At 41.5% G+C, this 19,563-nt stretch overlaps 2 protein-coding genes across 2 annotated transcripts in view; one reads left to right on the top strand and one right to left on the bottom strand.

The window, feature by feature from the left end:
- The first annotated feature begins 1,121 nt into the window (after positions 1–1,121).
- Positions 1,122–19,563, top strand: part of cyfip1 (cytoplasmic FMR1 interacting protein 1) — a 25,357-nt gene continuing 6,915 nt past the window's right edge. The window contains exons 1-23 of the mRNA XM_086088336.1: positions 1,122–1,382; positions 5,042–5,159; positions 5,645–5,734; positions 6,940–7,017; positions 7,084–7,185; positions 7,426–7,607; positions 8,666–8,762; positions 9,027–9,155; positions 9,234–9,338; positions 9,613–9,704; positions 9,822–9,939; positions 10,498–10,620; positions 11,556–11,681; positions 12,624–12,790; positions 12,952–13,099; positions 13,171–13,324; positions 14,001–14,157; positions 14,304–14,400; positions 14,498–14,574; positions 15,345–15,453; positions 15,559–15,678; positions 15,828–16,027; positions 16,130–16,217. Of these exons, the coding sequence (XP_085944462.1) occupies positions 5,043–5,159; positions 5,645–5,734; positions 6,940–7,017; positions 7,084–7,185; positions 7,426–7,607; positions 8,666–8,762; positions 9,027–9,155; positions 9,234–9,338; positions 9,613–9,704; positions 9,822–9,939; positions 10,498–10,620; positions 11,556–11,681; positions 12,624–12,790; positions 12,952–13,099; positions 13,171–13,324; positions 14,001–14,157; positions 14,304–14,400; positions 14,498–14,574; positions 15,345–15,453; positions 15,559–15,678; positions 15,828–16,027; positions 16,130–16,217 (2,676 nt within the window). The 5' untranslated portion in view covers positions 1,122–1,382; position 5,042. The remainder of the gene's footprint in view (positions 1,383–5,041; positions 5,160–5,644; positions 5,735–6,939; positions 7,018–7,083; positions 7,186–7,425; positions 7,608–8,665; positions 8,763–9,026; positions 9,156–9,233; positions 9,339–9,612; positions 9,705–9,821; positions 9,940–10,497; positions 10,621–11,555; positions 11,682–12,623; positions 12,791–12,951; positions 13,100–13,170; positions 13,325–14,000; positions 14,158–14,303; positions 14,401–14,497; positions 14,575–15,344; positions 15,454–15,558; positions 15,679–15,827; positions 16,028–16,129; positions 16,218–19,563) is intronic.
- On the bottom strand, positions 16,483–19,124 carry fndc9 (fibronectin type III domain containing 9). Its single transcript, XM_086088343.1, has 2 exons — positions 19,051–19,124; positions 16,483–17,244 (listed from the first exon to the last, which is right to left on the bottom strand). The coding sequence occupies exon 2, from the start codon at positions 17,179–17,181 to the stop codon at positions 16,594–16,596; it is 588 nt and encodes a 195-aa protein (XP_085944469.1). The 5' UTR covers positions 17,182–17,244; positions 19,051–19,124; the 3' UTR covers positions 16,483–16,593.

Genomic DNA, 19,563 nt, shown 5'->3' with positions numbered 1-19,563 from the left:
GTCCATTTACTGGCTCTGATCGCGATACATTCTTAACTCATTCACTGCCATTGACGGCTATAAACGTAAAAAAAAAATCATTAACTATTTCTATTAGTTTAACATTTTTTAGAACAGATATCAAATTTGTGATTAATCGTGAGTTAACTAGTGAAGTCATTAAATTAATTTATTAATTAAAACATTTAATTGCCTGTCGCCCCAAATTTTTAAAAATCATTAACTCTATTAGTTTAACATTTTTTTCCACTTTTGTTAACAAGAGTAGGAAAACCTAGATATTTTTTTTATTGTACATTTAGAACAGATATACAATTTTTTGATTAATCGTAAATTAACTAGTGAAGTCATGCGATTAAATACGTATAAAAAAAATGTAATCCCCTGACGCCCCGAATTTTTAATAATCTTTTTTTTTTAATGAATTTATGGCAGTGAATGAGTTAAGCATGTTTATGCATTGCATTTCATCATTCAGTCATTTGACCAAGAGTGAGAGTGATTTGGGGAGTTGGAATGCTGGCTGCAATTCACATTTCAACAGTTGCATGTGGAAATTCAGACTAACGTTAGATGTATTATTAAATGGAATTAAAAAGTCTTGAGTCGAACTTGCCTCTAGCTGTAGGAACCGTTTAAGGCACAGGTGTCAAACTTAAGGCCCATGGGCCAGATCAGGCCCGCCAAATAATCTTATGTGGTCCACCAAAGCAAATCATGTGCGTCGACTTTGTGTTTCTTGCAAAAATACCAAAATTACAAATTGTCTCTTACAGTAGACCCTGATTATTCACGATGAATACAGCCCGCAAAATCACAAATCCTGAGAATCCATTCAATTGCATATTTTTGTTTTATTTAATTTATTTTACCGCAAATAAATCTTGAATTAGCCGGGATTTACCACCAACAAGCGTTTTTCCACGAAAAACGGGGTTGGCTTCCACCCACCCCACCTAAAAAAAAAAAAAAGAAACTAAAAAACGACACTATTGGGGTGAATAGGTGAACCCGCGAGTGCCGAACCGCTAGTACGCGGGGCTCCAGTGTACATTCCTTTGGCTTCACCTTTCCTGGTTGGTTGGGGGGGAGGCCGAGGCACTCCTCTGCTCTGCGTGTGCGCGTGCGCCTGCTTCTCTCTTTTTTTCTCTTCCTGTTGAATTTCCCAGTTTGTTTGAGCTTGGACAGGAACTTCGTGCTCCGCCCCATCGTAACAACACCGAGCCTGGAAGGACTCGTCGAACTGCCGACGATACATTTGGAAAACTCCAACTTGGGACATCCAGCCTGGTTGGAATCGAAGACGTGCCCGGCTGAATGGCGCTCCTGTCGGCCTAGTCGACTCTTGGTTTCCCGGTAGCTTAACCACCAACTCTCGGCGGGTGAGTTTGGACAGATTGAACGGCGAAGTTAAGCTAGCAAACTTTGGGTGTAGGCGTCCCTTGCGTCGCCTGCTTTGAATGTTTTCTCACAAAAATAATCACCAAACGTATCTTAAATGTCAATTTGCGTGGGCTGTTACTTCTTGAATCACGTTGAAATGTATCAAATTAACTTTTTTTTCTTTTCTTCTTCGTGGCTCGAGTGGTGAGGCCGCGGTAAGCTCACCGCAGCGACATACTGTATTGGGGGCAGGCACTTTTTCCACTTCAAAGGCAAAACGGATCATTCGATTGAAATTTGCGACATGTTGGGTTTTATTTATGTTTTAACTCCATAATATGCACACAGCGGTGCTCGTTGGATCACCTGTCCTCGAACAGGGCAGAAAAGGTGGCGTCAAAGTGTAGCTGTGTGGTTTGTGATGCGTTCACGGGACTTTACTGTATCTCTCCCGTTCACTGTCAAATGTGGTGCGTTTGGGTGAATAATAAAAAAATTGAGCATTGAAGTTTTAGCCAGCTTTTGTCATATTTGAAATATAGCCTATTGTATATTTTCTTTTCTTTTTTAACTATAATTTGGGTCAATTTGTGTGTGTGTGTGTGTATATATATATATATATATATATATGTATATGTATATATATATATATTATTATATATATATATATATATATTATTATATATATATATATATATATTATTATATATTATTATATATATATATATTATTATATATATTATTATATATATATATTATTATATATATTATTATATATATTTTTTTTTAAGGAAGCGTATTGCTGCCTACCAGCACAGGGGGAAAATATTAATAAATATCACTCAACTTTATTTAGAAAAGCACTTTAAAACAGCCATCGCTGCACATGGGATAACAATCAGTCATGGAGTAGTGACAGATAAAACAAAACAAAACAAAAAGTGTACGGAATCGGTAGGACGTGTTTCATTTTGTTATGCCAAACTTGAATTTGGTGGAAAAAAAATCAGAAATTTAGTGATGGTGAAAAATAAGACACATGCTGCTCTGGAGCCGCGGGTTGCTGACCCGTGTTTTAGTTTTTTTTTTTTAAGTAGTTAAAATGATATGCAATAAAGAGGAAAAAAACAAGTGCAACAGAAAAAGTTGTATCCAAGTTTTATATTACATTTTTAAAAGGTATTTTTTTAAGTACATTATATTTCAACAATGACCTGTTGCAGGTTTGTCATGTTAGGTCTTAGCCAATTAAAAGCTAATGAAAAAACAAAAAAAAAAACAATTCAAAAATAACAAAAAAACAGGACTAGCAAAAATAATTTTTTACATTTTCTTTCTTTCTTCTTGACATATACAGTATATATAAAACATCTGATTTGTGAGCTTTAAATTTGACCCACAGCATAACAGGTGGGCTTTAAATGAGCTCATTCTCAGCTGCGAGAATCCTTCCAACATCAACTGTCAGGAAGTTCCGTAATTCACGGCTGTCATTTTGGAGAAGTGCCGATAACCATAGAACAGGAAATAGAATGTTCATCTCTGGCAAGTAGCTCTTAAATGTAAAATGTTATCACCCGGCCTGCACTGTCCTTTCTCTTTAGTTTAGATTTATTATGCAGCTCTTGTGTGACGCTGTTTACTATCAGTTGCAGTTCGACCACGAGCTTATGTTGATTTGCGTTTGAACGCGTCACTGTGCTTCCTGTGATGTCATAAAGAAGTTTGAGGAGGCATTAAATGGCGGGTGTTGCTTGCACTGCCCGCTTCACCCGCTTTAGGCCACTGTAAGTAAGTAATAAGCCTCTTACCGTGGTGGCAGGAGTAAAACTTTTTTAGCTCTCTCTCTTTTATCAGAGGTGACATTTTCAGGCTATACCCCCCCCCCCCTTTTTTTTTTTTTTTTTTTTTTAATTTGATTCTGTGTTCCTGTTTTATGTAACCAAGGTTACAACCTATGGCAGATTGTTTTTTTTTGGGGGGGGGGGGTTCTGTGTGGATGAGATCAAGATGAATAGTTACTTAAGCACATAGAAAGAAATGCTTACATATCGGAGCAGAAGTGGTTTCTTTCTGTCCCGTGCTTTTGAGTTGCACTTCCTAGTCTGGTCGCTTGTTGCAAGTAAAATTGGCGAAACATTGAAAGAAAACCAAACCTCAGCTCTTTTTTTTTCTCCTTCAAGAATACATCATAGTTGCTATCACTAGTTAAGCACGTTATACTGATTTAAAAGTGCATTTACAGAATAACAATTAAACAGATTTCATTCATTATTTCATCCAATTCAGGGGACAGCCATGCTGCCTCTGTTGTCGATTAAAATTAAAACTACTCTCAGCATTGCGTTGCCGTTGTCACATGACCAAACCCAGGAAGCAGGTTAGCGGACTTTCCCTGCATCCTAGCATAAGTATTGGTTGTGATGACCTGATGTTTTGAACCAAATTTTAGCAAGTTCATCATGTCATCAATCCGTATTTATTAGGGGTGTGCCAAAAAATCGATTCTCATTTAGTACAATTCAGAATCGATTTTAAATGTCCCAAAATCGATTTTATTTAAATTATTTTATATGTCTTGCCTTTGTCTGCGTGTGTCTTTATTTGGAGCGCTGTTCATGTTGTACCCGATTTGGCCACTTAGGGGCAGTGTGGTTCCACGCGGTCTAATACACTGTTAAGTTGAAAAAGTCACGATCAAGTTATTCCAATAAAAGTTTTTTTTTTTTTTCAGCGTGGAGCCGTTCTTTTGAGTGATAAAGTTGCCGCGAGTAGCGCGCTAATTAGCATTAGCGAGTCAGACTGGAGTAGATCATTACAATTCCTTGCACATTTATAGATTAAAGCAAAAATCATTGTCAACCAAATCATTTTGAATCAAAAAGCAATCTTCATCGAAAATCAATTCCGAATCGAATCGCAGAGCCAAAAATGCGAATCGAATCGTGAGACATTCAAAGATTCCCACCCCTCGTATTTATGCTTGTCCTTATGCTAGCATACGCGGGGATTCCGCAAACCTGTTTTTCATTCGAATGTCTTATGTTTGCACGATAGTTCCTGATTATGCCTCGATTTTGTTTCTTGCCGCACAGCCTTTCCCTAATACTGCATACTGCATAATGCACATTTCGTGTAGGTATAAAAGGAATGAAACTGTGGTTTCATCCGTAGCCAAGTGCGATGTCCTCCTGTGACCTTCCGGGCCCGACGTGCTTTGTTTGACTCGCTGATTGTTCGCTATCAGGGCGAAAGTAAGCAGTCAGCAGCATCCATTTGATGAATCACAATTTTGTTTTGTTGCGCTACACCACGGTTTCTCAAACTGGGCTCCCCCATAGCTTTGGTGTATGCAAAATAATCTGCAATAAATGATTATTGTATCGTTAAAATAAAAAGTGCAGTGCGGTTTGGTTGCTTGGTTATTATATTTTTAATGGCATCTATTGTTGGGGGCGTGTGACTTAAAAACCATCTTGCACACAAATACCCCATAATAATGATACTAAAACAAACTAAAATGACCGCTGGTAATAAAAGCTAAACTAAAATGAATGATTTGTGCAAGAACGAATGCTAAAGACTCTTTTGCTGCGATTTTGACGATTGACACATCTGATTTCTGTCGTCTGTGCATACTTGTGTCTCTTTCCGACAGAATGACGTCCACCGTCACCTTGGAGGATGCTCTCTCCAACGTGGACCTTCTGGAGGAGCTGCCGCTGCCTGACCAGCAGCCGTGCATCGAACCTCTGCCTTCCTCGATCATGTACCAGGTCAGCGCCCAATGGGGGCCTTACCTTTTTATGCTTCTCATGTTTCATTTGGTACCTGGACGTTCATTGGGGACGTACGTGACTTAATCCAACTGTTAAAGCCTCCGCTGTCACGTCGCAATTATAGAAGCCATCAATACGATACAGAAACGCAATGCAGTAACCCCCCCCCCCCCCCCACGTGTATTTGCCTTATTTTCTGTTTTCGTGGTCACGTTGGCGTTATCAGGTGGCATTTTGGTGTCAGTGGAACCATATGACCATTTGCTGACATTTTGTGGCATCATCCCATTGCTAATATAGTTTGTTATGAAGGCCCTGGGCAGATTAGATAGCATAGCAACACACAACTTGACATCTGATTGGTCGGAAAAAAAAAAAGAGAAATGCTACAAATGAAAGAGAATAGACTGTTGGGAAACGTGTGCGAGTGCTTCCGATAGTGTTTATGGTTTGACCGACGTCGACTGTCTTTCCTCTTGCAGCCCAACTTCAACACCAACTTTGAGGACCGCAACGCCTTCGTCACGGGCATCGCCAGATACATCGAGCAGGCCACCGTCCACTCCAGCATGGTGCGCGCTACCTCACCGCTTTCAAACCATACCATACCAACCAGTGTAATCATCCATTGTCCCCGCTAGAGGAATGATTGAAATTGGACAGGCAATGCTTTGTGGCATTTTTGCATTTTTAAACTGTAATACATGTTTCAAAAAAACACTATGTCGCAAAAGCTTAAAAGTGGGAGATTACCCCGTGTGCTGGGAGGCGAGTCTCTTTGCATAAAGGCAAAATTGGCAGATTATTATGAACAAAAGCAAAAAAGAAAAAAGTCTGTATTTTTTATTTAATTAAAGACAATTCACAAAATATTATATAATATTATTATAAACAAAAAAGTCTAGATGTTTTTAAAACTTAATAACATTTCCAACCTTAAAATTGCAAAATACTAATATTAAGAACAAAAGTAAAAAAAACAAACAATACAATAAAATAAAATAACAGATTTGGACCTATTTTAAAGAAAATGTCCACAGTTAAAATATTACCAATCTTATTGATATTCTCATATTTATAATGGTAAAACTTAGTGTGGATTTTTACCTCAATTAAAGAACATTTCACAGCAGATTAAAAGCGACAGATATTCTATTATTTAACATGATTGCAAATGTGTTTTAGGTGTGGATATTTACCTCCATTAAAGACATCAAAACTGGCATATACAAAAGAGACACATTGTATTTATGAACAATTCTGGCACTTTACCTCAATTAAATCTAAACGGATTAAATATGGCACACATTTTAATATTGTCTTTGAGGACAAGTGGACGTCGCCAGGCATCTTTGGCGGGGTGCAAAAGGCTTTGTGCGCAATTAGGAGGCAGGAGGGGGATCATTCCTGGGTTTTGGAATCAAACAGAACTTTGTTTGGAAGCAGCAATGCCTCGCTTTTGCTCTCCTCTTCCTCCCTGCCTCCTCCTGGGAGTAAATGACTCACTCACGCATGCCTTAAGCTTTTTGAACTCTGTGGACATGCTTTACTCAACTGTATCAACGAGCCATCTTCATTTTGATAGTATGTTTTAAAATCAAGGGCATAAAATGTATACATAGCGACAACTTCAACAACAGTAACATCAGTATATTGTATTCTTTCTACCAAAGCGCAACATCAGTCAAGGAAATGAAGGAAAAATGGTGTACCTAATAAAGTGTCCAATAAGTTGATTCCGTTTGCAATTGTTTGCTTGCTTACCCTGTGGCCGTAGAATGAGATGCTGGAGGAGGGTCAGGAGTACGCGGTCATGCTGTACACCTGGAGGAGCTGCTCACGTGCAATTCCGCAGGTAATCGCCGCAAGTCACAATCCCAAGCGTTGCCTCCGCTCACTCCTCGCTCCTCTCCTGCTGCAGGTGAAATGCAACGAGCAGCCCAACCGAGTGGAGATTTACGAGAAGACGGTGGAGGTGCTGGAGCCTGAAGTCACCAAGCTGATGAACTTCATGTACTTTCAGGTATGTGCAGTGAATAAAAAAAAAAAAAAAAGAATACGTTTTTAAAATTGAATATTCAAGCAACTATCACATCAGTTAATAAAGTAATCGGATACATAATTTTCCTTATATGACCTGCACTCGCTATATCGCGGATTTGAATGTATTGCGGACGGTTCTGGAACGTACCCCTCCCCCGCGATAAACGGGGTTTCACTGCAATCGAATCAGCATCGTGCATTTTTGAACTTCTTCTTCTAGCGCACCGCCATCGACCGCTTCTGCGGCGAGGTGCGGCGCTTGTGTCACACCGAGCGGCGCAAGGACTTTGTGTCCGAGGCCTACCTGCTGACGCTGGGGAAATTCATCAACATGTTTGCTGTGCTCGACGAGCTCAAGAACATGAAGTGCAGCGTCAAGAACGACCACTCGGCTTACAAGCGGTAAGAGCAAGCAGCAATCCGAATATTATGGAGATGATAAAAGCCGGCATAAAAAAAAAAAAAAAAAAGAACATTTCAAAACAGATGAAATACTGTTCAAAATTATTAGTTTATTAATGTATATTAACAAAATATTTTAAAAGGGTCTGAATTTGCTCCTAAAAATGAATTGAATATTGTGATATTAATAAAAGCAACAACAAAAAAAATCTGGATCTACATCTAAATTAAGAAAAATATAAAAACTGTTTTGACAATACAAAATATTGGTATTTTATTAGAAAACATTAGCATTTTAATGAAAAAGTAAAACATCTTTTTTGTTTACCACGATTAAGGTAATTGTCAAAATATAGGAAAACAATGACAAAAAGAGATTTTTTGTTCCAGTCTGTGTCTGAATATTATTTTTAAAAAACAACAACTTTATTTTCAACAAAAGGTGGAGCTGCACCCACCTGCAACTAAAGAAAATGTCAGAACTGACTCATTGTTGAAAAAAGTTGAATATATAGTTACTGATAAAAGTTTTTAAAAAGTACAACTTTATAAAAAAAAATCGAAAATTAAATATTGCAAAAATGTGTAGTGTTGTTTGAAGTATTTTAAAAAAAATGCAGCCTTACTTATAAATTAAGTCATTGTTTTAAAAAGTAATAAAAAAGAAAAATACAAAAAACTAAATGTACAAAAATGTCATTTTAACTGAAGTTTAAAAAAAATGCATACAACTGCATTTTTTTCAAAGTTTGCAACAAAATAAGATACGTTCTTCACGTACTAGTGCAATAAACATTAACTTTACTCTAACTATTTAATGTCAGTTCTATGGAATTTTATTTGTTAAAGTTTGCTTAGCTAAAGACTTAAAAAAAAAAAAAGAGTGACAGATGTGTTTCTATGTTGTATCAGTCTGAGAAACAGCTAAATAAACACTAGGTGGCAGCATTTGGCAACTTTTCACTCCACACTACACGTACACAAAAGATGACGACGTCTGATTAAATGCTGTGAGATTTTGATTTGAGAACAAATCCGTCTTCCTTTTTGTCCTACAGTGCTGCTCAGTTTCTCCGGAAAATGTCTGAGCCTGCATCCATTCAGGAATCCCAGAACTTGTCCATGTTCCTGGCGAACCACAACAAAATCACTCAGGTTGGCCTCCAGATGAGCAGTGATAAAAATAAAAATAAAAGAGTAAAATTACAGCAACATTCAATGCTGTAAAGTTTCCATTATGCAAAGGAAGCAGGAATTTACCAAATTTAAAAGTAACCCTTTAAGCTGCGTTGAGTATTTTTTTTTGTTTTGTTTTAAAAATGTATTATGTAATTTAATAATAATTTCCCACCCGTATACAGACAGACGTCTTAGATGAAGAAATCTTTTAAAAGTCTCTGTTTTCCTGCACACGCTCAGTCTTTGCAGCAGCAGCTGGAGGTGATCAACGGCTACGAAGAGCTGCTGGCCGACATCGTCAACCTGTGTGTGGAGTATTACGACAACAAGATGTACCTGACCCCTGGCGACAAGCACATGCTGCTCAAAGTGAGTCCTTGCGGCCAGCTCGGCGGGAAAACCAAAATGAAGAAACCTCCTCAACTTGCCTTTCTGCCTTTCAACCAGGTCATGGGCTTCGGCTTGTATCTCATGGATGGAAACAGCAGCAACATCTACAAGATGGATGCCAAGAAGAGGATTAACCTGAGCAAGATTGATAAGTTTTTCAAGGTATGAATGGAAGCGCATAAATGTGTATAGTGGCACCTTGGTTTAAGAGTGCCCCAATATAGGAGTTTTTCAAGCTAGTAATTTTCAAGCTAGCCCCCCAAAAATACATCAAGATATTTTTTTTTTTTATAAAAAGAAAATGGCACTGTATTGTATAAAGACACAATAAGTACGGTTCCTGTACATACTGCAAATTTTCCATCATATCTCGCCACTTACCGCGTTGGTTCTTAGCACTTACGCTACCTAAACTCAAAATATGTCTCGTTTGCAGCAACTACAGGTGGTTCCTCTTTTCGGCGACATGCAGATCGAGTTGTCCCGGTACATCAAGACAAGCGCTCACTTTGAGGAGAACAAATCCAGGTGAGACGAGAACGCACGCGTTGTCAATTGCAATTGTTGCAATTGACCTCATAGACGGACGGGGTCCATTTTATCTAGCTTTGTCTCCCTAACTGACACGCGCGACTGTCCCTCCAGGTGGACGTGCACGTCCATATCCAGCAGCCCTCAGTACAACATCTGCGAGCAGATGATTCAGATCCGCGAGGATCACATGCGCTTCATCTCCGAGCTGGCCCGCTACAGCAACAGCGAGGTTGGTATGGCATTCCGGGGAGGTTTGTTTGTATGTTGCAATGGCTCGACCTGATTCGTTAGAGCAATCGTTTGGACTTAAATGTGTATTAATTGTGCTTAGCGAGAGGAGTTGTGAGGAGTAGACAGGAATGTGCGATTGTATTTTTTTATGGGCTATTTCAACGTGAATTAGTTTTACAGTCAGATGTCTCAAGTTGCAGAAAGTGCAAAAGTTAGCTAACAGGCTAGTCGTGTTTGCTAAATTACGCCAAGGCATCTCGACCAAAGAACTCAAGTTTTTAATCACAATTTTCAGTTCAGGAAAGTGGCAGTTAACACTCTTATAAATCAGTCAATTTAGCAAAATTTTTTCCACAAGCCACTTGTTGATATACTGTAACTGTGTGTCAAGTTGTTTTTCATCAAAAAGATGAGAGAAAATTTGATGTGAAATAGTTTTAGAGCCAAAATGTTCAACATTATCTGCTGACAAAAAAAATATACAGGGGGTATAATGATTGTCTCAAGTTGCAGAAAGTGCAAAAGTTTGATGAAAATGAACCACGACGATCCCTAGGTGGTGACTGGGTCGGGTCGTCAGGAAGCCCAGAAGACGGATATGGAGTACAGGAAGCTTTTTGACTTGGCCCTGCAGGGCATGCAGCTCCTGTCGCAGTGGAGTGCTCACGTCATGGAAGTGGTGAGTCAAAAAAAAAAATAAAATAATAATAATAATGTAGTCGTTGACATACATATGCGGTGAACAATCGTTTAACATCACTTTATGGATATACAACCCATAAAATATTTGCAATATAGCGGGGGGGTGGGGGGGGCGATGAACCAATGCAATATAGCGGGGGGGGGCGGCGATGAACCAATGCAATATAGCGGGGGGGGGGGCGATGAACCAATGCAATATAGCGGGGTGGGGGGGGGGGCGATGAACCAATGCAATATAGCGGGGGGGGCGATGAACCAATGCAATATAGCGGGGGTGGGGGGCGATGAACCAATGCAATATAGCGGGGGGGGGGGGCGATGAACCAATGCAATATAGCAGGGGGGGGGGGGCGATGAACCAATGCAATATAGCGGGGGGTTGGGGGTTTGATGAACCAATGCAATATAGCGGGGGGGGTGGGGGGGCGATGAACCAATGCAATATAGCGGGGGGGGGGGGGCGATGAACCAATGCAATATAGCGGGGGGGGGCGATGAACCAATGCAATATAGCGGGGGGGGGGCGATGAACCAATGCAATATAGCGGGGGTGGGGGGCGATGAACCAATGCAATATAGCGAGGGGGGGGCGATGAACCAATGCAATATAGCGGGGGGGGGGCGATGAACCAATGCAATATAGCGGGGGGGGGCGATGAACCAATGCAATATAGCGGGGGGGGGGGCGATGAACCAATGCAATATAGCGGGGGGGGGGGCGATGAACCAATGCAATATAGCGGGGGGGGGGGCGATGAACCAATGCAATATAGCGGGGGGGGCGATGAACCAATGCAATATAGCGGGGGGGGGGCGATGAACCAATGCAATATAGCGGGGGGGGGGCGATGAACCAATGCAATATAGCAGGGCATCACCGTAATAATGTCTCGACACAACTTTTCTCCTCAGTACTCCTGGAAACTGGTCCATCCCACAGACAAGTACTCCAACAAGGAGTGCCCTGACAACGCTGAGGAATACGAGCGTGCCACCCGATATAACTACACCACCGAGGAGAAGTTTGCCCTGGTTGAGGTGGGCCAATCACACACTTGCTTTTCCATTGAAATGACAGCGCTTTTTCACGGCGACGTCACAAACACTTCCGTGTGGCGGGAAGGTTTATCTTAAGTGACTTGCGAAATGCCCTGCGATTGGCTGGCAACCAGTTCAGGGTGTACCCCGCCTACTGCCCGAAGCCAGCTGGGATAGGCTCCAGCAACCCCCGCAACCCTTGTGAGGACAAGCGGTTAAGAAAATGGATGGATGGATGGACTTGTCTATTGCTTGGATAAATGGCGCAGACGTGATCTTGTGACGCGGAAATGGATGGTTAGCTAACAGGCTAGTCGTGTTTGCTAAATTACGCCAAGACATCCCGACCAAAGAACTCAAAAGTTTTTATCACAATTTTCAGTTCAGGAAAGTGGCAGTTAGCACTCTTATAAATCAGTCAATTTAGCAAATATTTTTCCACAAGCCACTTGTTGATATACTGTAACTGTGTGCCAAGTTGTTTTTCATCAAAAAGATGAGAGAAAATTTAATGTGAAATAGTTTTAGAGCCAAAATGTTCAACATAATCTGCTGACAAAAAATCTATACGATTGTCCTGACTGAAACTCAAAATAGGCGAATACAATTATGTTCCCTTGGACTAAAATAAAGACTAAAATACTAGATTTATAGTCGACTAAAAATGGACTAAATAAAAACGGGATTAGGTTGACTATGATAAAAAATTAACAAGCGTGATTAAAACCAGACTTAAACTGAGACTAAATTTCAAAATGGCGGATAAAAACACATTATGCTTTTTTCTCCTAATACGAGCTTCTTCTTTTTCTTTAACAATAGCATGAGCCTCCTTTACAATATCGTGATAATTATTGTATCTTAAAGCTCATATCGTTATGTTTGGATATCGTTACATCCCTGCTCGGAAAGTACTCTGGCACCCATTGTTGACATTTGCAGGTGATGGCCATGATAAAGGGACTGCAGGTGCTGATGGGCCGCATGGAGAGCGTGTTCAACCACGCCATCCGCCACACCATCTACTCGGCCCTGCAGGACTTCTCGCAGGTGACGCTGCGCGACCCGCTCCGCCAGGCCATCAAGAAGAAGAAGAACGTCATCCAGAGGTGAAGCGCAAGCGCTTTACATAAGCAATTGTAAAAAATGTTTTCTAGAGAGGAACACGCCAGTACGCACCCGCCGCCATTAAACCACAAATCAAGTTGAGCTGTTCTTGCGGGCTTTTCCTGACATTTTTCCTCCTCCTCCTCCTCCTCCTCCTCCTTAGTGTCCTCCAGGCCATCCGGAAGACTGTGTGCGACTGGGAGGCGGGCCGTGAGCCGTACAACGACCCGGCCCTTCGCGGGGAAAAGGACCCCAAGGGCGGATTCGACATCAAGGTCCCTCGACGAGCCGTGGGACCGTCCAGCACTCAGGTGAGGTGATGCGATTTTTGCCTTTGTGGTCTAAACTAACGTGTTCACCGTCCGCTTTCGTCCCCTTGAAGCTCTACATGGTGAGGACCATGCTGGAGTCCCTCATCGCCGACAAAAGCGGCTCCAAGAAGACCCTGCGCAGCAGTCTGGAGGGCCCCACCATTTTGGATATCGAGAGGTTCCACCGCGAGTCCTTCTTCTACACCCACCTGCTAAACTTCAGCGGTGAGTCTCCGCATTTCACCACCACGGACGTTTTCATCATGATGTCACACCTTATTTTGGGTGGGGAGAGAGAGAGACCACCTCTCGTCGACAAGCTTTTTTTTATTGTATGTCATTTGATTAACTCATTCACTGCCATGAATTCCTAAAAGAAAACGACAATTATTAAAAATTAGGGGCGACAGGAAATTAAAACTTTTAATTGTAATTAATCGCGTGACTTCACGATTAATCACAAATTTTATATGTGTTCTAAATGTACAATAAAAAAAATCTAGGTTTTCTTACTCTTGTTAACAAAAGCGGATTTTTTTTTTTAAACTAATAGAAATAGTTCAAATGAATTTTTGACGTTTATGGCCGTCAATGGCAGTGAATGAATTTTTTTAAAAAAGAGAAAAGATTATTAAAAATTTTGGGCGACAGGCAATTAAATGTTTTAATTAATAAATTAATTGAATGACTTCACTGGTTAACTCACGATTAATCACAAATTTGATATCTGTTCTAAAAAAATGTTAAACTAATAGAAATAGTTCAAATGACTTTTTGACGTTTATAGCCGTCAATGGCAGTGAATGAGTTAAACAAGCTAAATGACACGACTGATGATTAAAATTTTCCTCTACAGCCGTAATTTGAAGATGTGATGCGTGACCTGTCCATTTCTCTGCAGAAACCTTGCAGCACTGTTGCGACCTCTCCCAGCTTTGGTTCAGGGAGTTCTTCCTGGAGCTCACCATGGGCCGCAGGATCCAGTTCCCAATTGAGATGTCCATGCCCTGGATCCTCACAGATCATATTCTGGATACCAAGGAATCTTCCATGATGGAGTGAGCTCCCATCCTATCTGTTTTTTTATTTTTTATTTTTTTGGCTTGGTCTTAAAGCTTTAGACAGTTTAAAAAAAAAATGATGTATTCATTGAGGGAGCACTTTTGAAAGGCATGACATGATACTGAAGGTCATTCTGTTTCAGGTATGTGCTGTATCCTCTGGATTTGTACAACGACAGCGCCCACTACGCCCTGACCAAGTTCAAAAAGCAGTTCCTCTATGACGAAATCGAGGCCGAGGTGACGCATGTCCTCACTGTGTCGATATGTGGTTGACCAAAAAACGAAAACGGGAATAAGCTGTTACTAATTTCTTTTGTCCTTTCTTCATTTTCAGGTGAACTTGTGCTTCGATCAGTTTGTCTACAAGCTTGCCGATCAGATATTTGCTTACTACAAGATCCTTGCTGGAAGGTAACTAATAGATGTTTATTCAGTGGATTAATCAATTGATTTGAGAAAACAGGTCAACTAAGTAATGCGGTGGTCACAGAACAAATTAAAATTCTAGGCATATGTAAATGTAATTTTTTTTTATTATTATTATTTTTTTTTGCAGTTTTTTAGTGGAATCGTTTTCAATACAATGCCAAAAGTCACTCTTGATGCCAAACCTTTGCAGCAGTGTTACGTCTAAGTGATCGGTTTGAGGTCTATTAACGCATTCACTCGCTGTCATTTTCACTGAAGCAACCCCCTTCGCTCTACTGGCGGTTTTATTGGATTTTCTCGCAAGGACCACCGAATATTGTGTTCTTCTGCTATAAAAACATGGAACCTACCAAAAGAAAGATTAGAGTCTCTTCTTCCATCAAGAAAAAAAAGCACATTTGTATCTGTTTCCGTTTTGCAGCAATTAGCATTAGATTATAGCTAAAGGTCATCATTATTCACGAATCTGTTTAAAACGGTGGGGAAATGAGCTTTTTGCAACATGGCCCTGGTGGATCTCTTATACTCTGCTGCCACCTGCTGGGCCGTTTTTGTAATAACGAGCATTGCTTCAAGCGTTCTCTTCAGTTCAGAGTCTGCATCGAAGCCTTCTGTATGCGGGTAGCATTAAAAACAACGTATAAATCTGTTTTGGGGACCGTGGTAATATTTAAAATGGAACGTATTCATAATTTTTTTGGAGCAAACGAGTTAATAATAAGCGTTATTAAAAAGTCTGTAATTCCTTTTAGTCTCCTGCTGGACAAACGTTTGCGGGCCGACTGTAAGAACCAGGGCGCCAACATTCCCTGGCCAGCGTCCAACCGCTACGAGACGCTGTTGAAGCAGCGCCACGTGCAGGTACCCTTTTTCACCATCAGCGCTCAAGCGCGCCCGTTGCTCACAAGCGCTCTGAAAACATCTGGAGCGCTCTTTCCATGCAACTGACACGCCTGCGCGCCGCAGCTCCTCGGCCGCTCCATCGACCTGAACAGGCTCATCACTCAGAGGGTCTCGGCCGCGTTGTACAAGTCTCTGGAGTTGGCCATCAACCGCTTTGAGAGCGAGGACCTCACTTCAATCATGGTCGGGAAAATATACCTTCCGCAACTGTGTTTTGATCTCAATGGGCTCTCTTTGTGGAAACGATGTTGAACATTGAACTAACAATGAACTTAAAAAGTACTTCAACTTCAAACTCCCGAGGCCCCCGATCCTAATCGTGTGTCTTGCAGGAACTGGAAGGACTCCTCGAGATCAACCGCCTGACGCACAAGCTCCTCTGCAAGTTTTTGACGCTGGATAGATATGACGCCATGTTCCGCGAGGCCAACCACAACGTGTCGGCGCCGTACGGCCGCATCACGCTGCACGTCTTCTGGGAGCTCAACTATGACTTCCTGCCCAACTACTGCTACAACGGCTCCACCAACAGGTGACGGGCGCATCGGAACGGCGTGCCGACATCCGACATCCGACATCCGACATCCTGTCTGGTTTGACCTCTGATTATTATTTTTTTATTTTTTGTGCTCAGGTTCGTGCGCACCGTCCTGCCTTTCTCTCAGGAGTTCCAGAGGGACAAGCCACCCAACGCTCAACCCCAGTATCTGTACGGGTCCAAGGTCAGTGGCACTTCGCACCTGTTATGCGCACAAGTTTCACAAAAAATATAAACATTGGGGGGGGAAAGAATTACAAAAGTGACAAAAATCTTGAAAAATAGGCAATAAGGAATCGGTTAGAGCCGTGTCTGTATTTGAGGTAATACAGTAGTAGGGATGCCAGACTCGGGAATCAAACCCGCGCTCTCATCCACAGATGCCCCACTTCACTTCCTAGGATTAAGTGACGGCAGATTAAAAGAATGAATTAGGCAGTCAATTTGAAGTGGGTACGTTTTTATTTCCTGACACATAGGATTCCATAATAATCCATAATACAGTGCGACATAATTCCGTCTGGGCCGCACAATATGGCGATGACCTCAATCCAATTGCCTCAAGCTGGCTCGCTGCCAGACAGCCGAGCCAGCGTCCTGAGCTCGTGGAGGCCGCGTTGGCCGCCGTTGTCGCAGCTGCCCCTGGGCGTGTACAGCCGCCGGGACGAGGACGGACCGGACCGGACCGCGTCGGTCACCACCGAGCATCCTTTCCTCCCGCCCGCCGCCCGACCCGCGCAACCGCCGCCGCGCAGGCACCCCCACAGCAGGATGCCGGCGATGACCAGCAGCAGAAGGCAGCAGGTCAGCCACGCGCCCGTGGCCAGCTCCCAGCCGGCGCGGTCCTGCCCCTCGCCGCTGTCGCTCAGGGTGCCGAACACCCGGCACTGGTCCCGCACCGGGTTGGCGGCCTGGCACGTGACGCACAGTAAATAGGTGGTCTGCGGGAGCAGGTTGGCCAGGTGGGCGGCGCTCTGGCTGACGGGGATGCGCTCCTCGTGCATGAAGCTCTTGCGCTTGAAGGCCACCAGCAGGCTGTTCCAGTTGGGGCTGTACATCACGCTGTAAAAAGTGTCCAGGCAGCCGGCCGACGGGGGCCAGCTCACCCTGGCGGAGGTCGCCGAGACGTTGTAGACCGCGATCGGCATGAGGGGAAAAGGCTTCGTCTTGTAATTCCAGTGCGCGGCGACGTTCGCGGGCGTGAAACGCACCTGGGAAAGAGAAGGAGGGGGAGGGCAGTCGTCCTCAAAACTCTCGTGTGAAAGTGCTGCGGTGCCTTGAGATGCGAGTTTAATTCATTCTATGAGCACACTTGGAACTTTAAACTTGTATATAAAATCATCTTTAACTATTGTAATGAAAGGAAATGCCATTAATCCGATCCAGCCTCCTAAAAAATAAAAATAGCAAGATTTTTTTAATCTGTATTAAATAATTAGGAGTGTCAAAATGAGTGCGTTAATTTAAAGGTCCTTTAACGGCACTCTTTTTTTTTTTTTTTTTTCGCACGATTAATAAGCACCCCTTACTTGGAAAGTCTGTACAGTACTGGGGGAATTCGAGTCGCAATGCAGCACACATGTCAAAATATAGCAGTAATAATAATGCATATATTTTGGGAGACTGGGGTCAAGTTGTATTTTACAATTTTAAAAATGAGCAGAATTTCACAAGTTACTTCATGTTAAAGATTTGATAGCTCTTAAAATGAAAAGAAAAATGCACTGAGCTGTCACTCTTACAAATGCAATCATGTCATCTCGTGGCAGAAAAATGACCAACAAAATCGATATCACGTTTTTTTTACAGTACATCTTTTTCATTTTAACTCAATTTGATGAATTATTATGAAACTACTGCATCAATGACGAAAAGATCCAGCCATATTTTACACTTTTATGTCTGAAAACTTAGGGAAAAAACCATTTGATTGTACATTTAGAACAGATATCAAATTTGCGATTAATCGTGAGTTAAATATTGAAGTCATGCGATTGATTACGATTAAAAAAATTAATCGACTGGCACCCCTATTTATAATTTAAGAAAAAAGCTCTCAGTAATATTTTAAATAAAATGTAAAGAATGAAACCGTTTTTTTCCCCCCCGCAGCTCTCACACACTCCAAGACACATTTCTCCTTAAGAAGTCAAAGCAAAACCTTGAACAAGTACCACAAGAATAACCCACCATGCATCGTTTTGCAATTAATTACAAATGTCAATAACTCCACGCGATCCCGCATTGGGATTAAGGAACGGGATGCAACAATGCCGGGATAATAAGCATTCTGTGCAGAGGATTGTCTGGAATAAACCCTGCTCACTGGTGGGATTAAATTACATAATCGAGCCCAATGACTTGCCAAGAGGTTGTTGAGTCACCGGCAACCATTTGACTCTTTTTAGAATTTGCCAATGATTGCTCTACAGCAACGATTTCCAAGGCTTTTACATAAAGTACCACCAAAAAAAATTACTGCAAGCACAACTATCATCATCAAGAATTACACTTGGGTTTTATTCTTAAAACATTTATTATTGTGAAACGTCTGTAACATTGGTGGCTTTTTATTTGACAAAAAAACAAAACAGTCTGAACTGTATTTAGGAAGTGATTCTAGCTAACAAATACACGCACGCACGCACATACACATACTCACCCACACACACAAAAATAAATAAATAAATAAATATATATATATATATATATTAAAAAAAAAAAAAAAAAAAGCAATGATGATGACATTTCCGAATGAACAATACTGAGCTCTTAAAAAAAAGAAAAAGAAAAAAAAGAAAAAAGGAAGTGATTATTTTGCATACCACTAGAGGGAGCATGAGCACCACTCGTACTTTGAGAATCACTGTCAATAAAAACACTCGTTTAAATTGCATGACAAATATTCCTTGTGCAAGGTCAAACCGTAACCCATAGCAACAAAACAAGCACGTCCACGTAGAATAACACATTTAGTGTTTTCAGCAAGAAATGACAGCCAAACACGGGAGACTTACCTCTGCCGACTCTCGGATTATCCCGCGTCTATTCCCGTCACATCTGGGACGACGCTGTCGACGTGCAGCGCAGATCAGCGCGTCCTTGTTTTTTTTTTTTTTTTTTTTTTTTTTTTATAGCCGCGGTGGGAGTGGAGTGGGGCTAAATGAAAAGAGAACAATCCCAATTCCCAAACATTGTTATGAGATCGAATTAAAAGCAACCATCTGGTCCCAAAAAGTTGAGCTGATTTTCATGGAATATTTCAAGGATTTTCAAGAAGATCGTTCCTAAAAGGTTGCTGACGTGCGTGAAGGACTTCATTTTTTTTTTTGTACTGAAATATGAATAGCAAAAAAAAGTTTGCGGTCATATCCATGGTTTGTTTTGAATATACATTGAGTTTAGTGGAGTTTATTTAGCAGGTTGTTTAGAGGGTTGTCTGGAAGAGTCACAGAAAGGCAGAAAAGTAGGAAATTGTCATGGATCAAATATGTGCAAATTTTGCCGATCAGCTCCTTGTTAGAAGCTCG

Source organism: Leptonotus elevatus, chromosome 11 (genome assembly GCF_054856555.1).
Source record: "Leptonotus elevatus isolate MCC_2025b chromosome 11, RoL_Lele_1.0, whole genome shotgun sequence".
Classification (NCBI taxonomy): Eukaryota; Metazoa; Chordata; class Actinopteri; order Syngnathiformes; family Syngnathidae; genus Leptonotus; species Leptonotus elevatus.
This window is presented reverse-complemented; position numbering and strand designations above follow the sequence as displayed.

What these genes read in the sequence shown, in the direction of transcription:
- fndc9 (XM_086088343.1), bottom strand. Translation starts at nt 17,181, where the DNA reads ATGCCGATCGCGGTCTACAACGTCTCGGCGACCTCCGCCAGGGTGAGC.